Source organism: Myodes glareolus, chromosome 10 (genome assembly GCF_982192425.1).
Source record: "Myodes glareolus chromosome 10, mMyoGla1.1, whole genome shotgun sequence".
Taxonomy (NCBI): domain Eukaryota; kingdom Metazoa; phylum Chordata; class Mammalia; order Rodentia; family Cricetidae; genus Myodes; species Myodes glareolus.
The window spans coordinates 21,877,353-21,898,524 of NC_142035.1; the positions used below are offsets into that span (position 1 = coordinate 21,877,353).

At 40.3% G+C, this 21,172-nt stretch overlaps 1 protein-coding gene across 3 annotated transcripts in view; it reads left to right on the forward strand.

The window, feature by feature from the left end:
* Positions 1-21,172, forward strand: part of Mroh8 (maestro heat like repeat family member 8) — an 84,051-nt gene that overhangs the window by 9,608 nt on the left and 53,271 nt on the right. For all 3 annotated transcript variants that reach the window (XM_048440884.3, XM_048440887.3, XM_048440885.3), the window contains exons 2-4: positions 2,133-2,254; positions 12,513-12,658; positions 16,670-16,792. In XM_048440884.3, coding sequence (XP_048296841.3) covers positions 2,133-2,254; positions 12,513-12,658; positions 16,670-16,792 — 391 coding nt within the window. The remainder of the gene's footprint in view (positions 1-2,132; positions 2,255-12,512; positions 12,659-16,669; positions 16,793-21,172) is intronic.

Below are 21,172 nucleotides of genomic sequence, written 5' to 3' on the forward strand. Positions count from 1 at the left end.
TCTTGTCCCCGTCCACCAGGGAACTCCATGATCCACTCCAGGCAGCTGAATGTGAACCCAGCCTCTCTAACCGATGCCTCACTCCACTGAACGTCAGATCACAGCACAAAGTTCCGTAGCAGAGTTTTACTGTACTTAAAATGTCAAGCAAAATGGCTCGGTGAGTACTTGCCACCGATGCTGATCACCTGAGTTTGATCCCTGCAACCCACATGTTGGAGAGAAGTAACTCCCCCAATTTATCTTAGGACCCTACACACACACACACACACACACACACACACACACACAGAGTTTCAACTTTACTGCATAATGTTTACTTGTGCCAAAGTAGTTGTACCAAATTATACTTCCAAGTGCAATTTATGGAATTTTTTTAATCTTACTTTTCATTTATTTATTTATTTGCTCCATGTCTTTGTCAACACTTGTTTTTGTTTCTGGAGACAAAGTTTCTCTGTGTAGCCCTGGTTGACCTGGAACTCACTGTAGTGCTGGGATTAAATGCGTGCACCACCACTGCCCGGCTCCTTTTGTCAACATTAATATTCATGCCAATATTAAAAATATTAAAATTTTAAGCAATATAGACAGCTTAGAAATGAAAATTTTCTCTCAAAATTGCCACTCTATAGAAATTTGTCTTTAAGTCCATGTTTGTCTCCGTTTTACAATATTTGTATGTATGTTTATTGTATATATGCATATATATGTGCAGATACACCTCACTTTTATAAAAACATTATTTTAATAAAAATTGAATCACATACCACTGTTTAGCAACTTCCTTGTTTTGTCTTTTTCTGTTCTATTTTGTTTGAGATGAAGGGGTCTCACTTCATAGCCCAAGCCAGCCTGGACTCATGGCAATCCTCCTGTATCATCCTCCAAAGAGCTGGAATAACAGGCATGAGCCAGCACACCTGCAGGCAACTTTCTTTTTCATTAATTAGCTGTTTATCGTTTGGTAGATGTTTGTTATGTGCGGGTGTTCCCTGGTCCGTGGAAAGGAGTGGAGAGGCACCTCAAGGATGAATTTAGCCTTTTCCAGCACCAGGGTAGATTCCTCTCCACCACTGAACCGCCTTTGCTGAGCAAAGGGCCCTTTTATTGTTAGCAGTTCACACCTTTAGCAAGTCAATTTCAGGTACAAAAGTCTTTGATCTAAACCCTTCAGAGGGACAATGCCAAATGCAACTTATCAGTTAAGAATATTATAGTTTTCTGAGTTTTTCATAAGCTAAGTTTTCATAGGCTTTGATCCCCTAGGAAAACTCTCAGATAAGACTTCAAACAGAAAGGACCGGAGACAAGCGGTAACATTCGCAAAAAAGCAGATCAGAATCTAGGTGCTAAAATACCATGGGGTCAAATCCTGCAGTTCTGTGGGGATGCTCCCCTCAGATGTCATTCTGTGGAGTCATTCACTAAGGCTGTACTTACCATATGCAAGTCACTGTTCTAGTCTGATGGAATATACCCATAGCAACCTGTCTGCAGGGACCCTTATTTTAGCAGGGGAAATAATTGTATATCAAATATTGTCAATAACTGAATTAGAAGTATAGAGTGTAGCTCATTGGTAGAGTACCTACCTAGAATATACTAGACTCTGGCTCAATCCCTAGCATTGTAAAAATATATAAATTAACAAACTGATCAATTAATTAGGGTACAGTATAGCCCTGGGGTAGAGCTTAGAATGTATGGAGCCCAAGTTCTTACCCCAGCAAGAATAAATCAATAACTGGATGTTGTACTGGAATGTATTATTGGCTACAGAATAAATAAAAAAAGACAAATGAAACAAGGGTAGGGGAGATTGGGGCCTGTTGTGGGGGACTTGTCTTACTGCAGTCTGTTTTATTCATCCATCTATCCATGACATCATTCCGGGGGCTGGGGACGCCTTGTGGACAAGATGCCTAATAGACATACAGCATATGAGCAAATTCGGTGAAAGAAAAGTAGCTGGCTAGGGTGGGGAGAGGCTGCTCAATCTAGATTGATGATCAGTACATGGTTTTCTGAGAAGGGGACACATGGGCGGGCATTCAGCAGAATGCTGACTGCTGTCGAAGCCCTTCTGAGCTTCTGAGAAACTAATATTTGAACCCCTCTTTGATTCCCAGGGCCAGTGGCGCAGAAGAAGTGGTGATCCCTTGTGCTTCTGACAGTGACTCAGGAAGTATAGACCTACAGCTGAACAACTTAGAGGACAGCCAGAAAGACACAACTAATGATGATTTTGCAGGTGAATGGAAGGATATAGTTTTGTTTTGTTTTTTTTTAAGTGTGTGGGAAGAAAGATTTTTGCCGTGTTTTCCATACAAGGAGCTGAACCCAAGACTTCATTCATGCTAGACAAACCTCAACCACCAAGCTATTCCCTAGACCTCTCTTTTAAAGTGCAGTCAACAGCACTTGTTGCTCTTGAAGAACACCAGGTTCAAGTCATAGAAACCGCATGGTAGCTTACACCATCTGTTCCTCCAGTTGCAGGAGATCCAAGCCCTCTTCTGACCTTTGTGGGTATTGCATGCATATGGTACACAGATATACATGCATTCAAAGCATGCATACACATAAAATAGAAATAAATAAATCTTAAAAAGTCCAGCCAAAGACATTGATTGAGTAATTTCTGGGTGACCAGTCCTTGGCTAGATTTTGATGATTAATTTGGTTCATGATGTTAAAACCTTGAAATAAGACTGGCTTACTTCCCTGTCTCGAAAAACCAAAAAACCAAAACCAAAACAAAAAACCAAAAAAAGATTGTCTTTCTTAGCACTAGTCTAAACATAGAGGAAGCTAAACTTGGGCCTGAGAGCTGCTGCTGCTGCAAACTGCAACACACCGTGAATGCTAGAGGGATTCCAAGAAAGGAAAGGCCAGTGTGGCTGACAGCAGGGGTAGGGAGTGGGGGCTGTCTTCATGTTGATGGTGGGACATAGATTGGCCTGCAAAATACTTATCCTCATGTACTCAGCAAACAGGACTTGAGTACAGTATGAGATGCTGAGTCTACAACAGTAACTGTAACCTACCGCCATGGTCCCTGCCATCTATAAAGCCATTTATTTTATCATTAAACTTGTTTGCTGACAAGAGGTCAGGTTCAGACAGTCTTAGGACAAGCTTCTGTGCTGGGGTCCGTAAGATATGCAGTAGATGACGGTGGGTATTTATGAGGGTGACCCGCCAGATGAACAATTTATCTGATTGATGATAAACTCAGAAGGTTTATGGGTCCATTGCCTATCAATACTGTCTGCACCTGTAATTCTCTTGGCCATGGAATTCTTCCCAAAGCTGTTGACAGTGTGTTCCTCATCTACTGGGCACTGTTGTTCCTGTAAATTGACAGAAGGACGACTTCCCTCCGCTGTGACTTCCGGTGGGTAAGATACGCCTTTATAGTTTAGCCTTTCTTTGTTCCACGAGAAGGTGAGAGACTTAGAAGCCTATTTTCCATCATCAGCAAGCTGGCAAGGCCATCGAGTACTGTTAGCTAGACTGAGTGTCTCTGTGCACAGATTGCAAGTTAGACTTTCCACAGATAATACTCAAGGACGGAGGCGCAGATGTCTGAACCTAAATCACTAGCTTCTTTTGCTAGGTCCAATTGATAACACACAAACCTGTGGAACTGGCGAGACTCCCTAAGCATTGATGCTCTGCAACACCTTTTAAACTCAGTTTATAATACAGAATCCTAGACTCAGATAACTGTTTTTGTTTAAGTCCTGAAATTTATGTGAGTAACAGGGAAAAGCAATTAACCAATTAACCAGGTCCAGAGGGAAACAGCTTTATGCCAGTCACCATGGGAAAGGCTTCACAGAAGGCCAGGACTGCCCAAAATGGTCTGGCCTGGCCTCACAGCCTTGAATAAAAAGTTACTAACTTCCGGGCCTGTAAATTCCCTCCTTGTGCTCCGAGGATAAAGAGCAGCTTTACCCTGCAGCTTGTACAGCTTGCAGGATAAATCTATTTTTAGACTAGGGACACTTTCAATGCCAGCCTTGAGGAAAGTGCTGATTGCTTTACGACCTGCCGCCTGTGGGTTGCCATGGTTACTCAGGACCCCTTGGCACTCTGCTATCCTGTTAGGGCTGCAGGGAAGGGGGGAAAGACAGGACACCTTTACGTCTTGTTAATCGCCCGGTGTCGGTCTATAAAGCTTAATACACATAAGAAACGTAGAATAGTACACGACTTCTTTATTTCTTCTTTAGACCCTTCAGTAGTTTAGCCTTTCTCTTCTATAACGCCTCATAAGCAACCTTCTTAAGATAACGCTACAGCCTAGACTCCTTTTTGCAGCTGCCTACTAATAGTAGCTGACAAGTTTGTTTCTCAGGTGTCCTTTCTCGTTTTACTTAAGGAATGCATGGTTCTGAGAAATCGCCTTGGTAACCTTTTTTTACTGCCCTAAGTTTGTTGTTGAATGTGTATACAAACTGTGTGAACAAAGAGAATGAGAGCTGCATAACCCAGTCCCCAACTACACCTATTGGAGGAAAGGGACGATCCCACCCTCCCACCCCCACTCTCCCACCCCCTGCCAAAGCACATGTTCCACCTATACCGATTGAAGTCCACTCAAGAACAATCTGGCACCACCAGAAACTAATGGTTCTACAACAACAAGATTTGAACATCCTAACACAGATGAAGCAGAAGAAAAAAACCTTAAAAATAACTTTTTGAAGATGATTGAGGCCCCTAAACAGGAAATGAAAAAATTCCCTTAAAGAAGTGGAGAAAAAGACAAACAAAAAAATTTGGAAGAAATCAACAAATCTCTTAAAGAAAACCAAGAAGGTTGGTCAGCGATGGCACATACTTTTAATCCCAGCACTTGGTGAAGGACCCCAACTTCATTGGGGTCACAGTTAAAACTGTGGTTTTAACTTTAACCACAGTTATAACGCTCTGCAAAGGTTTTCAGATAGCAAGCTTCATTAAAGGCCGGGATGCTGAGCAAATAACAGGCTTAATTAAGGGTCTCTGGAATCCAGTGCCTCTGAAATGCTGAGCAAAGACAGCCTTATCTGGCTGCGAGACAGGAGATTTATGGATTGGTCATAGGAACAAAGAAAGAGAAGATTGCGAGGCCTGAGTCACGTAGAAAGCGAGGCTCGTCACAAGTCAGGGGCTGTGCAAATCAGACATCGAGTCGCCAGCCAAGCTAGGAAGGCAGGAAGAGATAAGAAAAACAGGTAGCACAACCCCCTCCTTGGTATCCAGGTGGGTCTGGACAACCCCCTCCTTGGTATTTAGGTAAAAGGTCAGGAGTGTGCCACTCAGCTTAGCCTTATTTAAATTGACCAATGAAATGAAAGCTTTTCTGCTTCTGTACCCGCGCTTTTGCTCCCCTATAAGAACCCCTCATCCCCAACCCGCGGGGCACAAGTCATCCAAGAGACTTGTCGCCCAGGTACCTGTGTATCCACCAATAAACCTCTTGCTGTTTGCATCCGGCTGCGTGTTTTCGACTGATCTTTGGGGCACGGGGCCTCTCCCGAGGGAAGACGCCCTGCGGGAGTCTTTCATTGGGAGGCAGAGGCAGGTGGATCCCTATGAGTTCAAGGCCAGTCTGGTCAATAGGGCAAGTTCCAGGACAGACTCCAGTGCTACACGGAGAAACCCTGTTTTAAAAACACAAAACAAAACAAAAGAACACGCACACAAGTAAAAGCAATCAAACAGGTGAAAGAAATTGTTCAAGACATGTAAACTAAAATAGAGGCAATAATAAAGAAAACACAAACCGAGGTATATCTGGAAATGGAAATTTTGGGTAAACAATGAGGAACCACAAACACAAGCATAAGTCACAGAATACAAGAAATGGAAGAGAGACTCTCAGGTATTGAAGATATGATAGAGGAAATAGATTCATCAGTCTAAGAAAATGTTGAATCCAACAAATTCTTTTTTTTAAATATTTATTTATTTATTTATTATGTATACAATATTCTGCCTGTATGTGTGCCTGCTGGCCAGAAGAGGGCACCAGACCTCATTACAGATGGTTGTGAGCCACCATGTGGTTGCTGGGAATTGAACTCAGGACCTTTGGAAGAGCAGGCAATGCTCTTAACCACTGAGCAATCTCTCCAGCCCCCAACAAATTCTTAACACAAAATATCCAGGAAATCTGGGACACCATGAAAGGACCAAACCTAAGAATAATAGGGATAGAAGAAGAAGAAGTCCAACTCAAAGGTACAGAAAATATATTCAACAAAATCATAATAGAAAACTTTCCCAACCTATGAAAGTATAGGACACCAAATAGACTGGACCAAGAAAAAAAAGTCCCCTCACCACATAATAATCAAAACACTAAACATATGAATAAAGAAAGAATATTAAGAACTGCAAAGGAAAAGGCCAAGTAACATATAAAGGTAGACCTATCAGAATTATGCCTGACTTCTCAATGAAAACAGCGAAAGCTAGAAGGTTGTGGACAGGTGTTATGCAGACACTAAGAGACCACAGATGCCAGTCCAAACTACTATACCCAACAAAGCTTTCAATCACCATAGATGGAGAAAACAAGATATTCCATGACAAAATCAGATTTAAACAATACCTATTCACAAATCCAGCCCTACAGAAAGTACTAGGAGGAAAACTCCAACCCAAGAAAATCACAGACCATAGATGATCTCACCACAGCAAATCCCAAAGTAGAGAAGAACACATACAATGCCACCACCACAACAAATATAATAATAGAAACTAGTAACCACTGGTCATTAGGCTCCCTTTATATAAATGGACTCAATTCACTTATAAAAAGACACAGACCAACAGATTGTATACAAAAAACAGGATCCATCCTTCTGTGGTGTACAAGAAACATACTTCAACCTCAAAGATAGACATCACCTCAGAGTAAAGGGTTGGGAAAAATTTTTCCAAGCAAATGGACCTAAGAAACAAACTGGTGTAGCTATCCTAATATCTAACAAAATAGACTTCAAACTAAAAATCAGTCAAAAGAGGTGAAGAAGGACATTTCATATTAGCCACAGGAAAAATCCATTAAGAGGAAGTGAATTCTGAACATCTATGCCCCAAATACAAGGACACTCACATTTGTAAAAGAAACATTACTAAGGCTTAAATCACACATTAAACCCCAAACAGTAAGCTGGGAGATTTCAACACCCCACTCTCACCACTAAACAGGTCTGCCAGGCAGAAACTTAACAGAGAAAGAAAGGAACCAACATATGTTATGACTCAAATGGACTTGACAGATATTTATAGAACATTTCACCCAAACACAAAAGAATATACCTTCTTCTCAGCACTTCATTGGTGTGGAAACTTCTTCAGCCAATAGCCTTTAAGATACCAGTTCAGGTGGTCTCTTGTACTATAAATGCAGAAGGCCTCTCTCTCTCTTCTGCTGGATTTGGTTCCTGTTCCCCACTCATGCAGAAGACTGTGATCTGTAAATCTGCCCCTAAATAACCTTTTATTCTTCTCAATTCTGAGCTAGTGTGGGATTACTCTATCACATCCATCTACACCTAATAGAACCTTCTCAAAAACTGACTACATACTTGGTAACAAAGCAAACTTCGACACACACACACAAATTGGAATAATTTCGTGTATCTTATCAGATCACTACGGTTTAAAGTTAGAATTCAAAAACACATTGCAGAAAGCCCACAAACTCATGGAAATTGAACAATGCACAATTGCATTACCACTGGGTCAAAGAAGAAATAAATAAATTAAAGACTTCCTAAAATTCGATGAAAATGACTGCACAACATACCCAGACTTGTGGGACACAATGAAAGCAGTGCAAAGAGGAAAGTTCATAGCACTAAATGCCTACATAAAGAAGCTGGAGAAATCCCACACTAGCAAATTAACAGAACACCTGAAAGCTCTAGAACAAAAAGTAGCATACTCACCCAGGAGCAGTATATGGCAGGAAATAATCAAATCGAGGGTCAAAATCAATAAAATAGAAACAAAGAGAACAACACAAAGAATCAATGAGACACAGAGTTGTTCTTCAAGAAAATCAACAAGATTGAAAAATGTTTATCCAAACTAGCCAAAAGACAGAGAAAAAAATATCCAAATTAACAAAATCAGAAATGAAAAAGAGGACATAACAGACACTGAAGAAATCCAGAGAATCATCAGGTCATACTTCAAATGTCTGTACTCCACAAAATTGGAAAATTTAAAGGAAATCCACTCATTTTTTAGATGAGTATCACGTACCAAAATTAAATCAAGACCAGATAAATAAATTAAATAGACCTATAACCCATAAGGAAATAAAAACAGTCTTCAAAAGTCTCCTGACCAAAAGAGAGAGAGAGAGAGAGAGAGAGAGAGAGAGAGAGAGAGAGAGAAAGATAGAAAGCCCAGGGCCAGATGGTTTCAGTGCAGAATTCTACCAGAATTTTAAAGAGCTAATACCAATATTCCTGAAATTGTTCCACACAATAGAAGCAGAAGGAACACTGCCATACTCTTTTTTATGAGGCTGTAGTTACCCTGATACCCAAACCACACAAAGACATAACAAAGAAAGAGAATCACAGACCAATCTCTCTCATGAACATTGATGCAAAAATACTCGGTAAAATTCTGGCAAACTGAATCCAAGAACATATCAGAAACATCATCTACCATGAACTGGTGTGTGTTCTTCTGTATGTGTGTTGCTTTTATTGGTTAATGAATAAAAAAGCTGTCTTGGCCTGTGATAGGGCAGAGTAGAGCTGGTGTGGGGGAACTAAACTGAATGCTGGGAGAAAGAGGGCAGAGTCAGGAGACGCCATGTAGCCACCAGAAGGGAAAGACTCAAGCTGTCAGCTGGAACCTTGCCAGCAGGCCACAAGCCTCTTGGTAAAATATAAAATAATGGAAATGGGTTAATTCTAGATGTAAGAGCTAGCTAGCAATATGCTTAAGCTATTGACCAAACAGTATTGCAAATAATATAGATTCTGAGTGATTATTTCGGGTCTGGGTGGCCGGGAACGAACAAGCAGCTTCCGTCAACAATGATCAATTAGGCTTCATCCCAGAGATGCAGGGATGGTTCAGCATATGAAAGTCCATCAATGTAATCCATCATATAAACAAACATAAAAAAAACCCACAGATCATTTCATTAGATGCCGAAAAAGTCTTTGACAAAATCCAATACCCCTTCTTGATAAAGGTCTTGGAGAGATCAGGGCTACAAGGAACATTCCTAAACATAATAAAGGCAATATACAGCAAGCTAACAACCAACATTAAATCTAGTGGCGAGAACTCCTATAACTGATAAACACCTTCAGTAATGGGGCAGGACACAAGATTAACTCAAAAAAATCAGTAGCCCTCCTATATACAAATGATAAATGGGCTGAGAAAGAAATCAGAAAAATATCACCCTTCACAATAACCACAAAAAAAACATAAAATATCTTGGGGTAACTCTAACCCAACAAGTGAAAGACCTGTATGATAAGAACTTTAAGTTTTTGAAGAAAGAAATTGAAGAAGACATAAGAAAATGGAAAGCTCTCCCATGCTCTTGGGTAAGTAGAATTCACATAGTAAAAATGGCAATGTTGCCAAAAGCAATCTACAGATTCAATGTAATACCCATCAAAATCCTAGCACAATTCTTCACAGGCCTGGAAAGAACAATACTAAATTTAATATGGAAATAAAAAACACAGAATAGCCAAAACAGCCCTGTATAATAAAGGAACATCTGGAGACATCACCATCCCTGACTTCAAACTCTATTATAGAACTACAGTACTGAAAACAACTTGGTATAACAACAGACATGTAGACCAATGGAATCGAATTGAAGACACTGATATTAACCCATACACCTTTGAACACCCAAGTTTTGACAAATAAGCTAAAAATATAAAATGGAAAAAAGAAAACATCTTTAACAAATGTTTCTAGTATAACTGGGTGTTGACATGTAGAAGAATGCAAATAGATCATTATATATCACCATGCACAAACTCAGGTCCAAGTGGATCAAATACCTCAACATAAATCCAGTCACATTGAACCTCATAGAAGAGAAAGTGGGAAGTACTCTTGAATACATTGGCACAGGACACCACTTCCTAAATATAACCCCAGCAGCACAGACACTGAGAAAAACAATTAATAAATGGGACCTCCTGAAACTGAGAAGCTTCTGTAAAGCAAAGGACATGGTCAATAAGACAAAAGAGCAGCCTACAGAATGAGAAAAGATCTTCACCAACCCCACATCTGACAGAGAGCTGATCTTCAAAATATAAGAACTCAAGAAAGAAACTAGGCATCAAACTACCAAATAATCCAGTTAAAAAATGGGATACAGATCTAAACAGAGAATTCTCAACAGAAGAATCTCAAATGACCAAAAGACACTTAAAGAAATACTCAAAATCCTTAGAAATCAGAGAAATACAAATCAAAACCACTTTGAGATAACATCTTATACCCATCAAAATGGCTAAGATCAAAAACACTAATGATAGCTGGAGATAATGTGGAGTAAGGGGCACACTCCTCCATTGCTGGTGGCAGTGCGAACATTTTTGTTGTTGTTGTTTTTGTTTTTTTGAGAAAAGTTTTCTCTGTATAACAGTCCTGGCTGTCCTGGAACTCACTTTGTAGACCAAGCTGTCATCAAACTCTCTGAGATCCTCCTGCCTCTGTCACCCAAGTACTGGGATTAAAGGCGTGCACCACCACCTCCCTGTTGGGAGTGCAAACATGTTCAGCTGCTGTGGAAATCAGTATGGCAATTTCTTAGAAAATTAAAAATCAGTTGACAAGACCCAGCAATACCACTTTTGGTCATATACACAAAGGAGGCACACTTAAACCACAAGGACATTTGCTCAACTATATTCATAGCAGCATTATTCGTAATAGACAGAACCTGGAAACAATCTAGATGCCCCTCAACTGACGAATGGATAAAGAAAATGTGGTCCATTTACACAATGGAGTATTACTGGATGATAAAAAAAAAAAAAAACGAAGACATCTTTTAATTTGCAGGCAAATGATTGGAACTAGTAAATACCATCCTGAGTGAGGTAACTCAGAACCAGAAAGACAAATATAGTATGTACCCACTCACAAGTGAATATCAAACATAAAGCAAAGGATAACAAGCCTACACAGTCCACAACCTCAGAGAAGCTAGAACCCTCACCCAGAAACAGATGGAAGCAGATGCAGAGATCCACAACTAACCACTAAACTGAGCTCCCGGAGTACAATTGGAGAGAGGGAGAAGCTATGATAATATGAACAAAGGGGTCAAGACCATGAGAGGGAAACTCACAGAATCAGTCGACCCCCAGCTAGAGGGTTTCTCTGTGTAGCATTGGTGCCTGTCCTGGAACTAGCTCTTATAGACCAGGCTGGCCTCGAACTCACAGAGATCTGCCTGCCTCTACCTCCTGAGTACTGGGATTAAAGGCGTGAGCCCCCACCGCCCGGCTTGGAGCTCATTTTCTATGGAACAATAACTTGCTCAGCCTAGGCACGGGGTGGGGGGGGGTGCTTATCCTGCCTCAACAAGGTGATAGGACAGACTTAGTTCACTTCCAAGGGGAGACCTTACCGTCTCTGAAGGGCAGATAGGGTTGAAGTGGGTTGAAGTGGGTTGAAGTAGAGGGAGTGGGAGGAAAAGAGGGAGGGGGAACTGGGATTGCTATGTAAATAAATAAATATATAAATAAAAGCATAAGCCTCAGATGGAGTGTATACGTCTTTCTTCTTTAATAGATTGGAAATTCCTTTAAGACCTCACTGCTTTGAAGGCATTCTAGCTGCAACCTGGTGTAGTTCTGGGAGCTGTTCTCACAGCCTGTGACACTTCTGAAGCTCCTCATCAGTATATTTGAGAGACAGCAGCTTCTCTTGATATTTGTGTTGTTTGTTTTTCTCTTTTTTGGTACAGTTGTTGGAAAAGTCAGAAGCAGGCATGTTCCCCTGCAAACACTCCCCACTCCCACCCCTACTCCCACCCCCAGTTTCAAGTTGAAAGTTCATTGTAAACATTTAATGTTTTCACCCATTTGGTGCTCTCAATTAAGATGCAAGGATTTTTTAGAAATTATCTTCCTGACAAAACATGTGGGATCATTGTGACCTAAAAACATACTGGTCTGAAAAACTTCAAATATTTACTCAAATTCAGATTTTTGGAGAAAATTATACGAGCACCCGACAACAGTCAGCAAAGGCATTCAGAGTTAATTTTAAGGTTATCATATTCACCATTTTGTTACTGCCCAGGCCTAAAGATCCTTGCGACTGCAAGACTCTAAAAACACTGGTTTTGCAGCTGAGAAAAAAAGTGAGAGTTGGAGGGAGCTGGGTCTTGGCCAACCAGGCAGAAGCTGTGTGCCCCAGCCAGGGCTTTGCACCACTAAGCACCACCACTTTACATCAGAGGGGTCACCAGCATCTTTCTTTTGTATTAGATTTGAACGTCTCTGACATCTCTGGACTCACTCAGGCGCCCCATCCAAATAGCCTCAGATCCCTGACTTTCCAGGCACCCTTCAATGAGGACAATGTTGAGACACTGGTCCAGTCCATCCAGGAGGTTTTACGTGGTGAGCTAAAGGTATGCATGGCAGTCCTGATGAGCAATCCAATGTATTCCTTCTAATAAAAAGTATTCTGAACATAACTCATTATTATATACATAAATACTTTATTGATTATAAAATGTATTTTCCTTTGTAATTTTTATTTACAAATTATTGCATTTATATATTATTTATTATGTATATAGTGTTCTGCCTGCACATTAGAAGAGGGCACCAAATCTCATTATAGATGGTTGTGAGCCACCATGTGGTTGTTGGGAATTGAACTCAGGACCTTTGGAAGAGCAGCCAGTGCTCTTAACCTTTAAGCCATCTCTCCAGCCCTATTATTTATATTTATAATAAATAAAATTAAGATTAAACCTTGCTAAAACTCAAAGGTTAATCTTCTCTAACCCCACTCCCTTGAGATAACCGCTATTACCATATTCTGTCCCTACAAATGAATATAATTAGAGGAAAAACAGTCACACATGTTCTAGGTAAGTAGCTATAGATCTGTTCTGGCCAGTTTCCTGGGTATACAGTGTTCCATTGTTGAGGAAAGCCAGTCATGCACCCTGTGAGAGTGTAAGAGAACTTACCTGGTGTGAGGGGAGGAAGGCTCCTCTGAGAATGCATCCTTTGAGCTCAGAGCTGAGGGATAAAAGGAAAAAGGAGGAGTTAGAATTGGGGAAATGGAGTATGGTAGAAGTAGTCAGAAAGAACACAGTATGCTTGAGGAGCTCAAGCCTCACACATTTAACCCATGGTGATAAATGGGGACAGTGGTATAAGACAGGTAAAGAGTTCAGCAGGGCAGACACTGCTTGACCTTGAAAACTAGAGTAAGACTACTAGGGTCTCTGCATAGTCCTGGCTGTCCTGGAACTCACTGGATAGACTAGACTGGCCTCATATTCAAAGATCTGCTTGCTTCTGCTTCCCAAGAATTTTTGTCTTTAACTTAAAAACAAACTTTCTCTCTCTCTCTCTCTCTCTCTCTCTCTCTCTCTCTCTCTCTCTCTGTGTGTGTGTGTGTGTGTGTGTGTGTATTTATTTTTTCAAGATGAGTTTCTCTGTAAACAGCCTTGGCTGTCCTGGAACTAGCTTTGTAGACAAGACTGGCCTCAAACTCACAGAGATCTGTCTACCTTCTTGTTGTAGGAGTCCGCTAGTTAGTCCCGGCTGCTCAGTCCCAAAATAATCACACAGAAACCATATTATTTCCAATACTGTTTGGCCAATAGCTAAGCACATTTCTGGCTAACTCATATTCTAAACTAGCCCATCTCCATTAATCTGTGTATCACCACGTGGCTATGGCTTACCAGGTAAAGTTCTGGCATCTGTCTCTGGCGGGGCAACATGGCTTCTCCCTGACTCTGTCTTCTTTCTCCCAGCATTCAGTTTAGTTTTCCCTGCCTACCTCTATTCTTCACTGCCAGGCCCAAGACAGATTCTTTATTAACCGATAAAAATTTACAACATACATAGGGGAATCCCACATCACCTCAGTCTCCCGAGTGCTGGGATTAAAAGTGTGCACCATCATGACTGGCTTGTAAGTGTCATTTTTAAGCTTCCAATAGATTCTGCTAAGTTGTCTACCCAGCATATAAAGCAGTGGTTCTCATCCTGTGTGTCACAACCCCTCTAGGGGTTGAATGTTAGATATCCTACATATCAGATACTTACATTACATTACAATTCACTACAGTTATAAAGTTAACAACAGAATAATCTTATGGTTGGGGGTCATCACAATATGAACTGCATTAAAGGGTCACAGTGTTAGGAAGGTTGAGAACCACTAATATAAAGCCTATTTGTATGCTAGAGAGATGGCTCATCTGTTAAAGGCTAAGCTCACAACCAAAAAGTACATTTATATGGGCACAGAAGAGTATCAGATGCTAGTTGCTTACAACTGTCCAAAATCAGTATAATTTGGTTTGCTTTTCATCTTTACCAGTCATATTGGCAATAAAGTTTTACCCACTTGTTTTACCTATGTGTCTTTGTGTGTGGGTATGTGTACTGGGAATGCATGTTGAGTGCACATATATGTAGAGGCCAGAGGCTTTTCTTCAGGTGTTTTTACTGGGATAGAGTCTCTCCCTGGGATCGGAGGCTCTCTGATTAGGCTAGTCTGGCAGACCACAGACTCCTAGCTTTTTATGTGGATGCTGGGGCAGACACTTTACCTTCTCCATTACCACTGTAACTTAATATCTCTCATCCTAATGTGGAGTAATTTGCTTGGCCTAGTGTGTGGGATCACACTGTGAACTCTAAGCTTGTGTTTGCACTAATTAAATAAAATCATCCCTGGGCCAAGAGACTGAGTTAGCAACTAGTTGACAGAGGTAATTATAGAGAGTCATAGGGTGTCTGTAAGATGATAGAGAGATGTGCGGGAAGTAGTAGGGAGGGACTTAGTATAGCATTTTGTGTATAATGCTAATACAATAACAACAACAAAACACCAGAAGTCAGCTGGTTGGTCACTTTTGATGTGAAACTTTTTATTTTTAAAATTTGGAGCTATTCTTTGTGTTTAATATCACAAGGTTTTGTAAAAATTTTCTTTGTTTAATAAAGGATTTGGATTGCTTCAGTGAATTAAAACAAAATAAGGCCCATTTCAGTAAGTCTGTGAGATTACCTCAGATGCTGTGACAGATGTGGCTGCACCTAGGAAGGGCTGACAACTCTGCTTCATGATTAAAAGGACAGTCCAACTCTTAAAATACATGCAGGTCTAGCAAGAAATGTAGAGAAGGCAGGAAGCATACAGCCCCAGAAGCAAGAGAACACATCAAGGAAGTTAATTGACCATAGCTGTGACTGCCTCAAGTCAAGGCAAGATGTGATTTGATGAGGTCAATTAGATCAGATTGAGAAGGGCCTTGATCCCCTTGGGTGCTATCGAACAACTGTAGATAAAGAGTTACATGATCAATTAACATTTGAGAAAAAATATACAGGGTCAAAAAAGAAAAAAAATAAGAGTAAGAAATTCAGGATGATGGCACACTCTTGTAATTCCAGCACTCAGGGCAGGTGGATGCCATAAAATCACTCATTGTTCTCTAGGGAATTGTGTGAGTTTATACCATCTGTTCCTAGGGGAAAGACTGAAAGAAATATTCATCTGTGCTTTCCTCTTTGTGCTTTATTTCAGAATTTCTATAATAAGTAGTTATTACTTCTCTGATCAGAAAAGCAAAATGTCAATATGAAAAATATTATTATTCAAATCAGAACTTGCATTTTTTAAGGAAGCCTTGAGAACTTGAAATGGTGTAGACAGAAGTTTCTGTCCCATCTGGTTCCATAGTCATTCAGTCCCAAAGAAACACACAGAGACTTTTGTTAGTTATAAACTGTTTGGCCTATTAGCTCAGGCTTATTATTAATTAGCTCTTATAACTTAAATTAACCTCAAATTCTTGTCTGTTTAGCCACATGACTTGGTACCATTTCTCAGTGCAGCATTCTCATCTTGCTTCCTCTGTGTCTGGGTTATGATTGCATCTAGCCTTTTCTCTTCCCATAATTCTCTTAGTCTGGTTGCCCTGCCTATGCTTCCTGCCTGGCTACTGGCCAATCATCTTTTTATTAAACCAATACGAGTGACAAATCTTTACAGTATACAAAAGCATTATCCCATAGCAAAATGGTGACCCTTTAATGTCATCAGAAGAACTGGAGGTAGCAGATTCAGAGTCATCTTTGGGAATCTTAATCTGGTAACATGATAGGAGGGTAGGTGAACAGTGTAGTAAAGCTTGAATGTGGGGAGAGCCTAGAGCACTTGGTGCTGCAACGGAGGGTGTGCTGTGGTCCCCAGCAAATGTCTTGGATAAAGAAGTGCATTGGATCCTCCTGTACTTTGTGCATTCCTTATAGTTAAGAGACTGATCCTGGATTGAATAAAATGCCATGTGTTAAAAACATCCAAAAAACTTTGCAAAACCATTGTACATTTATCAAATAAGATGATGTATAATTGTATTTTTATCATTTCCCCACAAATTCAGGGTGAATCTGAAAAGTTGAAGTTCCTAAGATCTTTGTCTGCTCTGAGTCAAACTTTACATTATGACGAAACTACAGAATCATTTGTTCACCGCCACATGGCAGAAATAGTGCACATCCTAAGTGTAAGTACTGTGGGTTTGGCAGAGGTTACTGTGATAATTGAGATTCATCTGAATCTATCTTTATTGTATATTTGTAAGCATTTTCTGACCAGGAGCCTCATTTTTTTTAAATGCTAAGTGGATGTGGCTAGAACCAACTATGTGGTCCTGCCTATTTGTTCCACCCCGTCCAACATGGTGAAGGTAAGGTCACCACCTCTGCAAGTCATGCACACCACCTCAGCTCCAGGGATCCAGTGGGTCTATGTTTTCCATTAAGCAATTTATAACAGGCTGCTCACAGACCCCATTTAAGTGCAGGAACTCCCCAAAGAGCCAGAGTTCGTTCTGCTAGCATGAACTAGGAAGCTGGATCTTAAAGAAACCATGTAATTTTTTGCTGCTAACACTTAGTCAGGAAGACTTCTCTTAAAGAAGCCGTGCCTCTGCTTGCTGCCAGCAAGCAGAATCTGAAAAAAATGTGGCTACCAAGAAGCTGTGCTTAACTCTGTTTTTTTCATGTCTAGAATTTATTCCTAAGCTCTCTCAGTTTTTATGTGAATGTAGTTGCCCCATGCTGGTGTGCTATTTGTAGGCCGAGGCTGCTCATTCATTTCCTGGTTGCCCATACCTGAATAATAACACAGAAACTATATTAATTACAATACTGTTTGGCCAATAGCTCAGGCATATTTCCGGTTAACTCTTGCATCTTAAATTAACCCATTTCTATTAATCTGAGTAGTGCCACAAGGGTGTGGCCTACCGGTAGGGTTCTGACCGGTGGCTGGTGTCTTTCTCTTTTGGCAGTTCCATGGCATCTCCTCAACTCTGCCAACTTTCTCTCTATTATCTCTGTTCAGATTTCCTACTAAGCCATTGACTGAAACAGCTTCTTTAATAACCAATGGTAATAAAACATATTCAAAGAATACAGAGGGAATCCCACATCACAAATCCATTCTCTGCAAGCAGATCCAGCCTATACTAACTGGCCTGTATCTGGTGTCTATCAAAATAGGGGCTAAGAAGGGGCTTTGTCTACAGAAGTTTAGGATAGCTAGTATCTTTGAGAAAATCACATGTGTAGTTGAATTTCCTTAGTTACAGCAGCCGTGTATACAAAGGTTAAAAGAGCATTCTTCCAACACCAAGAGTACTGGTGCACAGCAGAAGAAGTAGTTCTGTGACAACTTATGAGGAGGAAAAGGCTGGAGTTGTTGCAGAGAAAGAACTTGAGGCCTTTGGATAACTTTTGTTTACCCACATTAATGTGTGGCTGTTTAACTCAGGGTTTCTATTGGTGTCATAGAACACTTTGACAAAGCACAACTCGGGGAGGAAAGGGCTTATTTCATTTATACCTCCAGATAACTGTCCATCACTAAGGAAAGTCAGGGCAGGAACTAATGCCAAGGTCATGGAGGAGTGCTGCTTATGGCTTGTTCCTTGTGGTTTGCTCAGCCTGCTTTGATAGGACAGCCAGCCTAGGAGTGACACCACCCATAAGAAATTAGCCCCTCCCACATCAATTATTAATCAAGAAAATATCCCACAGACTATTCCATGGGCCAATCTAGTGGGGGAATTTTTCTCAGTTGAGGTTCTCTCTTTCAAAATAACTACTTTGTGACATATTGACATAAAATTAGCATGCCAAATACAACAGCTAAAGGCATCAATTCACCTTTCTTCACTCACACTAATGCATGGGTCTTGCATTAAACAAAAAACCAGTGAAACCAAAGCAAAATGTGCAAAGGAAGGCAAACAAATCTCTATGACAGTTTTACAAAGAAGGTTTCTATATAAGCCACGAAGGGTGTTCCATCACTGTGTTTAGAGAAAAATAAGTTGAAAACACAGTAAGAGTCAACTGAATACCAATAAACTGGCCAGAATAAAAGAAGACAATACCAAGTACTGGTGAAGGTACAGAGGAATCAAAGTTTTAGCCCACTATTGGTGAGAAGGTAAAATGGAGAACCAATGTGGAGAACAGTTGGGTAGTTGCCTAAAAACGGCAAATATACATACCACATAATCAGTACTTCTGTGAAGATGTGCACACAAATGTTATGGACACACTTTAATGTAGGTTTAGTCTTTCACCTATACCTCCGGTCAGCTATGTTCCACCAGTAGCTCCCCAAATAACCACACAGAGATTTAATATTAATTATAAATGCTTGACCTTTAGCTTAGGCTTGTTTTTAACTAGCTCTTATAACTTGCCCATTTCTATTAATCTATGTGCTGCCCTGAGACTCGAGTACTTTATGTACGTACTTTCCAGCCTGCTCGCTCTGTTACATCTCATGGTGTCTCCTCTGACTTTGCCCTTCTTCCCAGTATTCTCCCTGCCCCAAAAATTCTTTCTAGTCATTGGCTAATTAGCTTTTATTAACAATGGGAGTAACACATCTTCATAGTGTACAGAAGGATTATTCCACAACACTTCATGGAAGAACAAAACCCCAGAAATGACCCAGAGAAGTGCATAAATGAAAAGTTGTCTAAATAATGGATTACTCAGGAGTATGAGGGGATGTATACTTTGCTGACTCTCATACATGCACACAAATTAATCAAAAAGATGTGTTGTATAAGCCAAATAAAAAATAAAAATAATAATAATAATAATAATAAAAAGCTGGGCAGTGGTGGCACATGCCTTTAATCCCTTTAATCCCAGCACTTGGGAGACAGAGACAGCAGGTGAATCTCTGTGAGTGTGAGGCTACCCTGGTTTGCAAAGTGAGTTCTCTGTAGCTTCAAAGCTACAGAGGAACTATGTCTCACAATACCAAAATAAATAAATAAAAAAATAAAAGACCTGTTGTAACTGAATCCTGGTGCTCCAGGTGCCTCTTCATTCTCTTTGGCTACCTTCAAAGGTCTCCATCCTTCTGTATCCAGGTCCTTCACAACCTCCCTACTTGTCAAATCAGTTAGCCCCTCTAAACCTCAGATACCTAAATATCTGCCCGATTTTCACTGAGATCTTTTAGATGAACTCATTTTTTTAATTTTTCTTTTTAAAATGATACTATTTCATTTTTCTGCAATATTTCCATGATAAGTATAATCTGAGAATCAACTGGCAAAGACTCACTTCCAGCATAACTTTGTTCGTTTGTTTGTTTCTATGTTGACCAGCCTGTTTTGGAACTCGCAGAGATCCAGCTGCCTTGGTTTCTCACCATATCTGGCAAATTCAAGTCACTTACTTCTTCACATCTGTTCCTCCCTTCCTCATGTCAGATCCAGCTTCCTGCCTTTTCTTTTCTTTGCTCTACCCAGAGAATGTCTTCCTTTGTTACCACAGTACTATTTTTTGTTTAGTTTCTCACCACAGCTCAACAAATCTTTTGACCCCATCATGCAGACTCAGGGGTGACTCCTTTTATCCCTCTCATCTTAAAAATAGCTTTTGAGCATTTTATACACTTATTTTGATCATTACCTCCCCCAAACTGTTATTTTTATTAAGATTGGTTAATATTTTTTCTGGAGGTGAGCAACAAAATTAACTCTGGTTCACTGAAGGTTAAAAAAACAACAAAAACAGAACAAAACAAAAGGAAGTTGAGGGTCTGGAGAGATGACCTAGTGGTTAAGAGCACTGGCTGTCTTCTAGAGAACCAGAGTTCAGTTCTCAGTACCTATCTCAGGCAGCTCACAACCACCTGTAACTCCAGTCCCAGGGGATCTGATGCCTTCCTCTGGCCTCTTCTGGCATTTATATGGTCTACAGACACATGTAGGTGAAACATCCAGACACATAAAATAAAAAATAAACAACAAAAAGATGCTGAGGTAGAGTCTAAGGAGGGCTTAACAAGTTCCAGAGGATCAAGTTCTCATATGACTCCGAGGTCGCAATAATATACATAATCCAGACTCTTTGTGTATTTTCCATCTTTTTGTGGCTTATTTTTCTTTGCTCCTTTAATCTATGACTGTCTGTATTCTTTTATTTTGCTTTTATTGTCTCTTTAAAGACTTTGTTTATTTTTAAAGCTATTTCTTTTTATAACTATCTATACTCTTTTTCTTCCCAAGCCTATGTACATTTATCCAACAGTGTGATCCATTCAGAGGTCTTTTTCATCTGAATCTTTTTTTATTGCACATCTGTAATCGTTTTCTGACCAAGCTAAGCAGGCATGGCTAGGACCACCTCCGCAGCCCTGCCTGATTGTTCCGCCCCATCCAACATGGTGGAAGTACATTTACCCCCAGCTCTGGGACTGCTGGGTTGGAACCACGCTTGCCCCCTCAACTTTGGAAAGCACCATGCAGCACATAAACCTTTTCAGTCTGAATAAAAACTAAATCTGCCATGCAACATGCTTCACAGCCTGGAAATGTCTCTATGTATTGTGGTGGGAACCCACT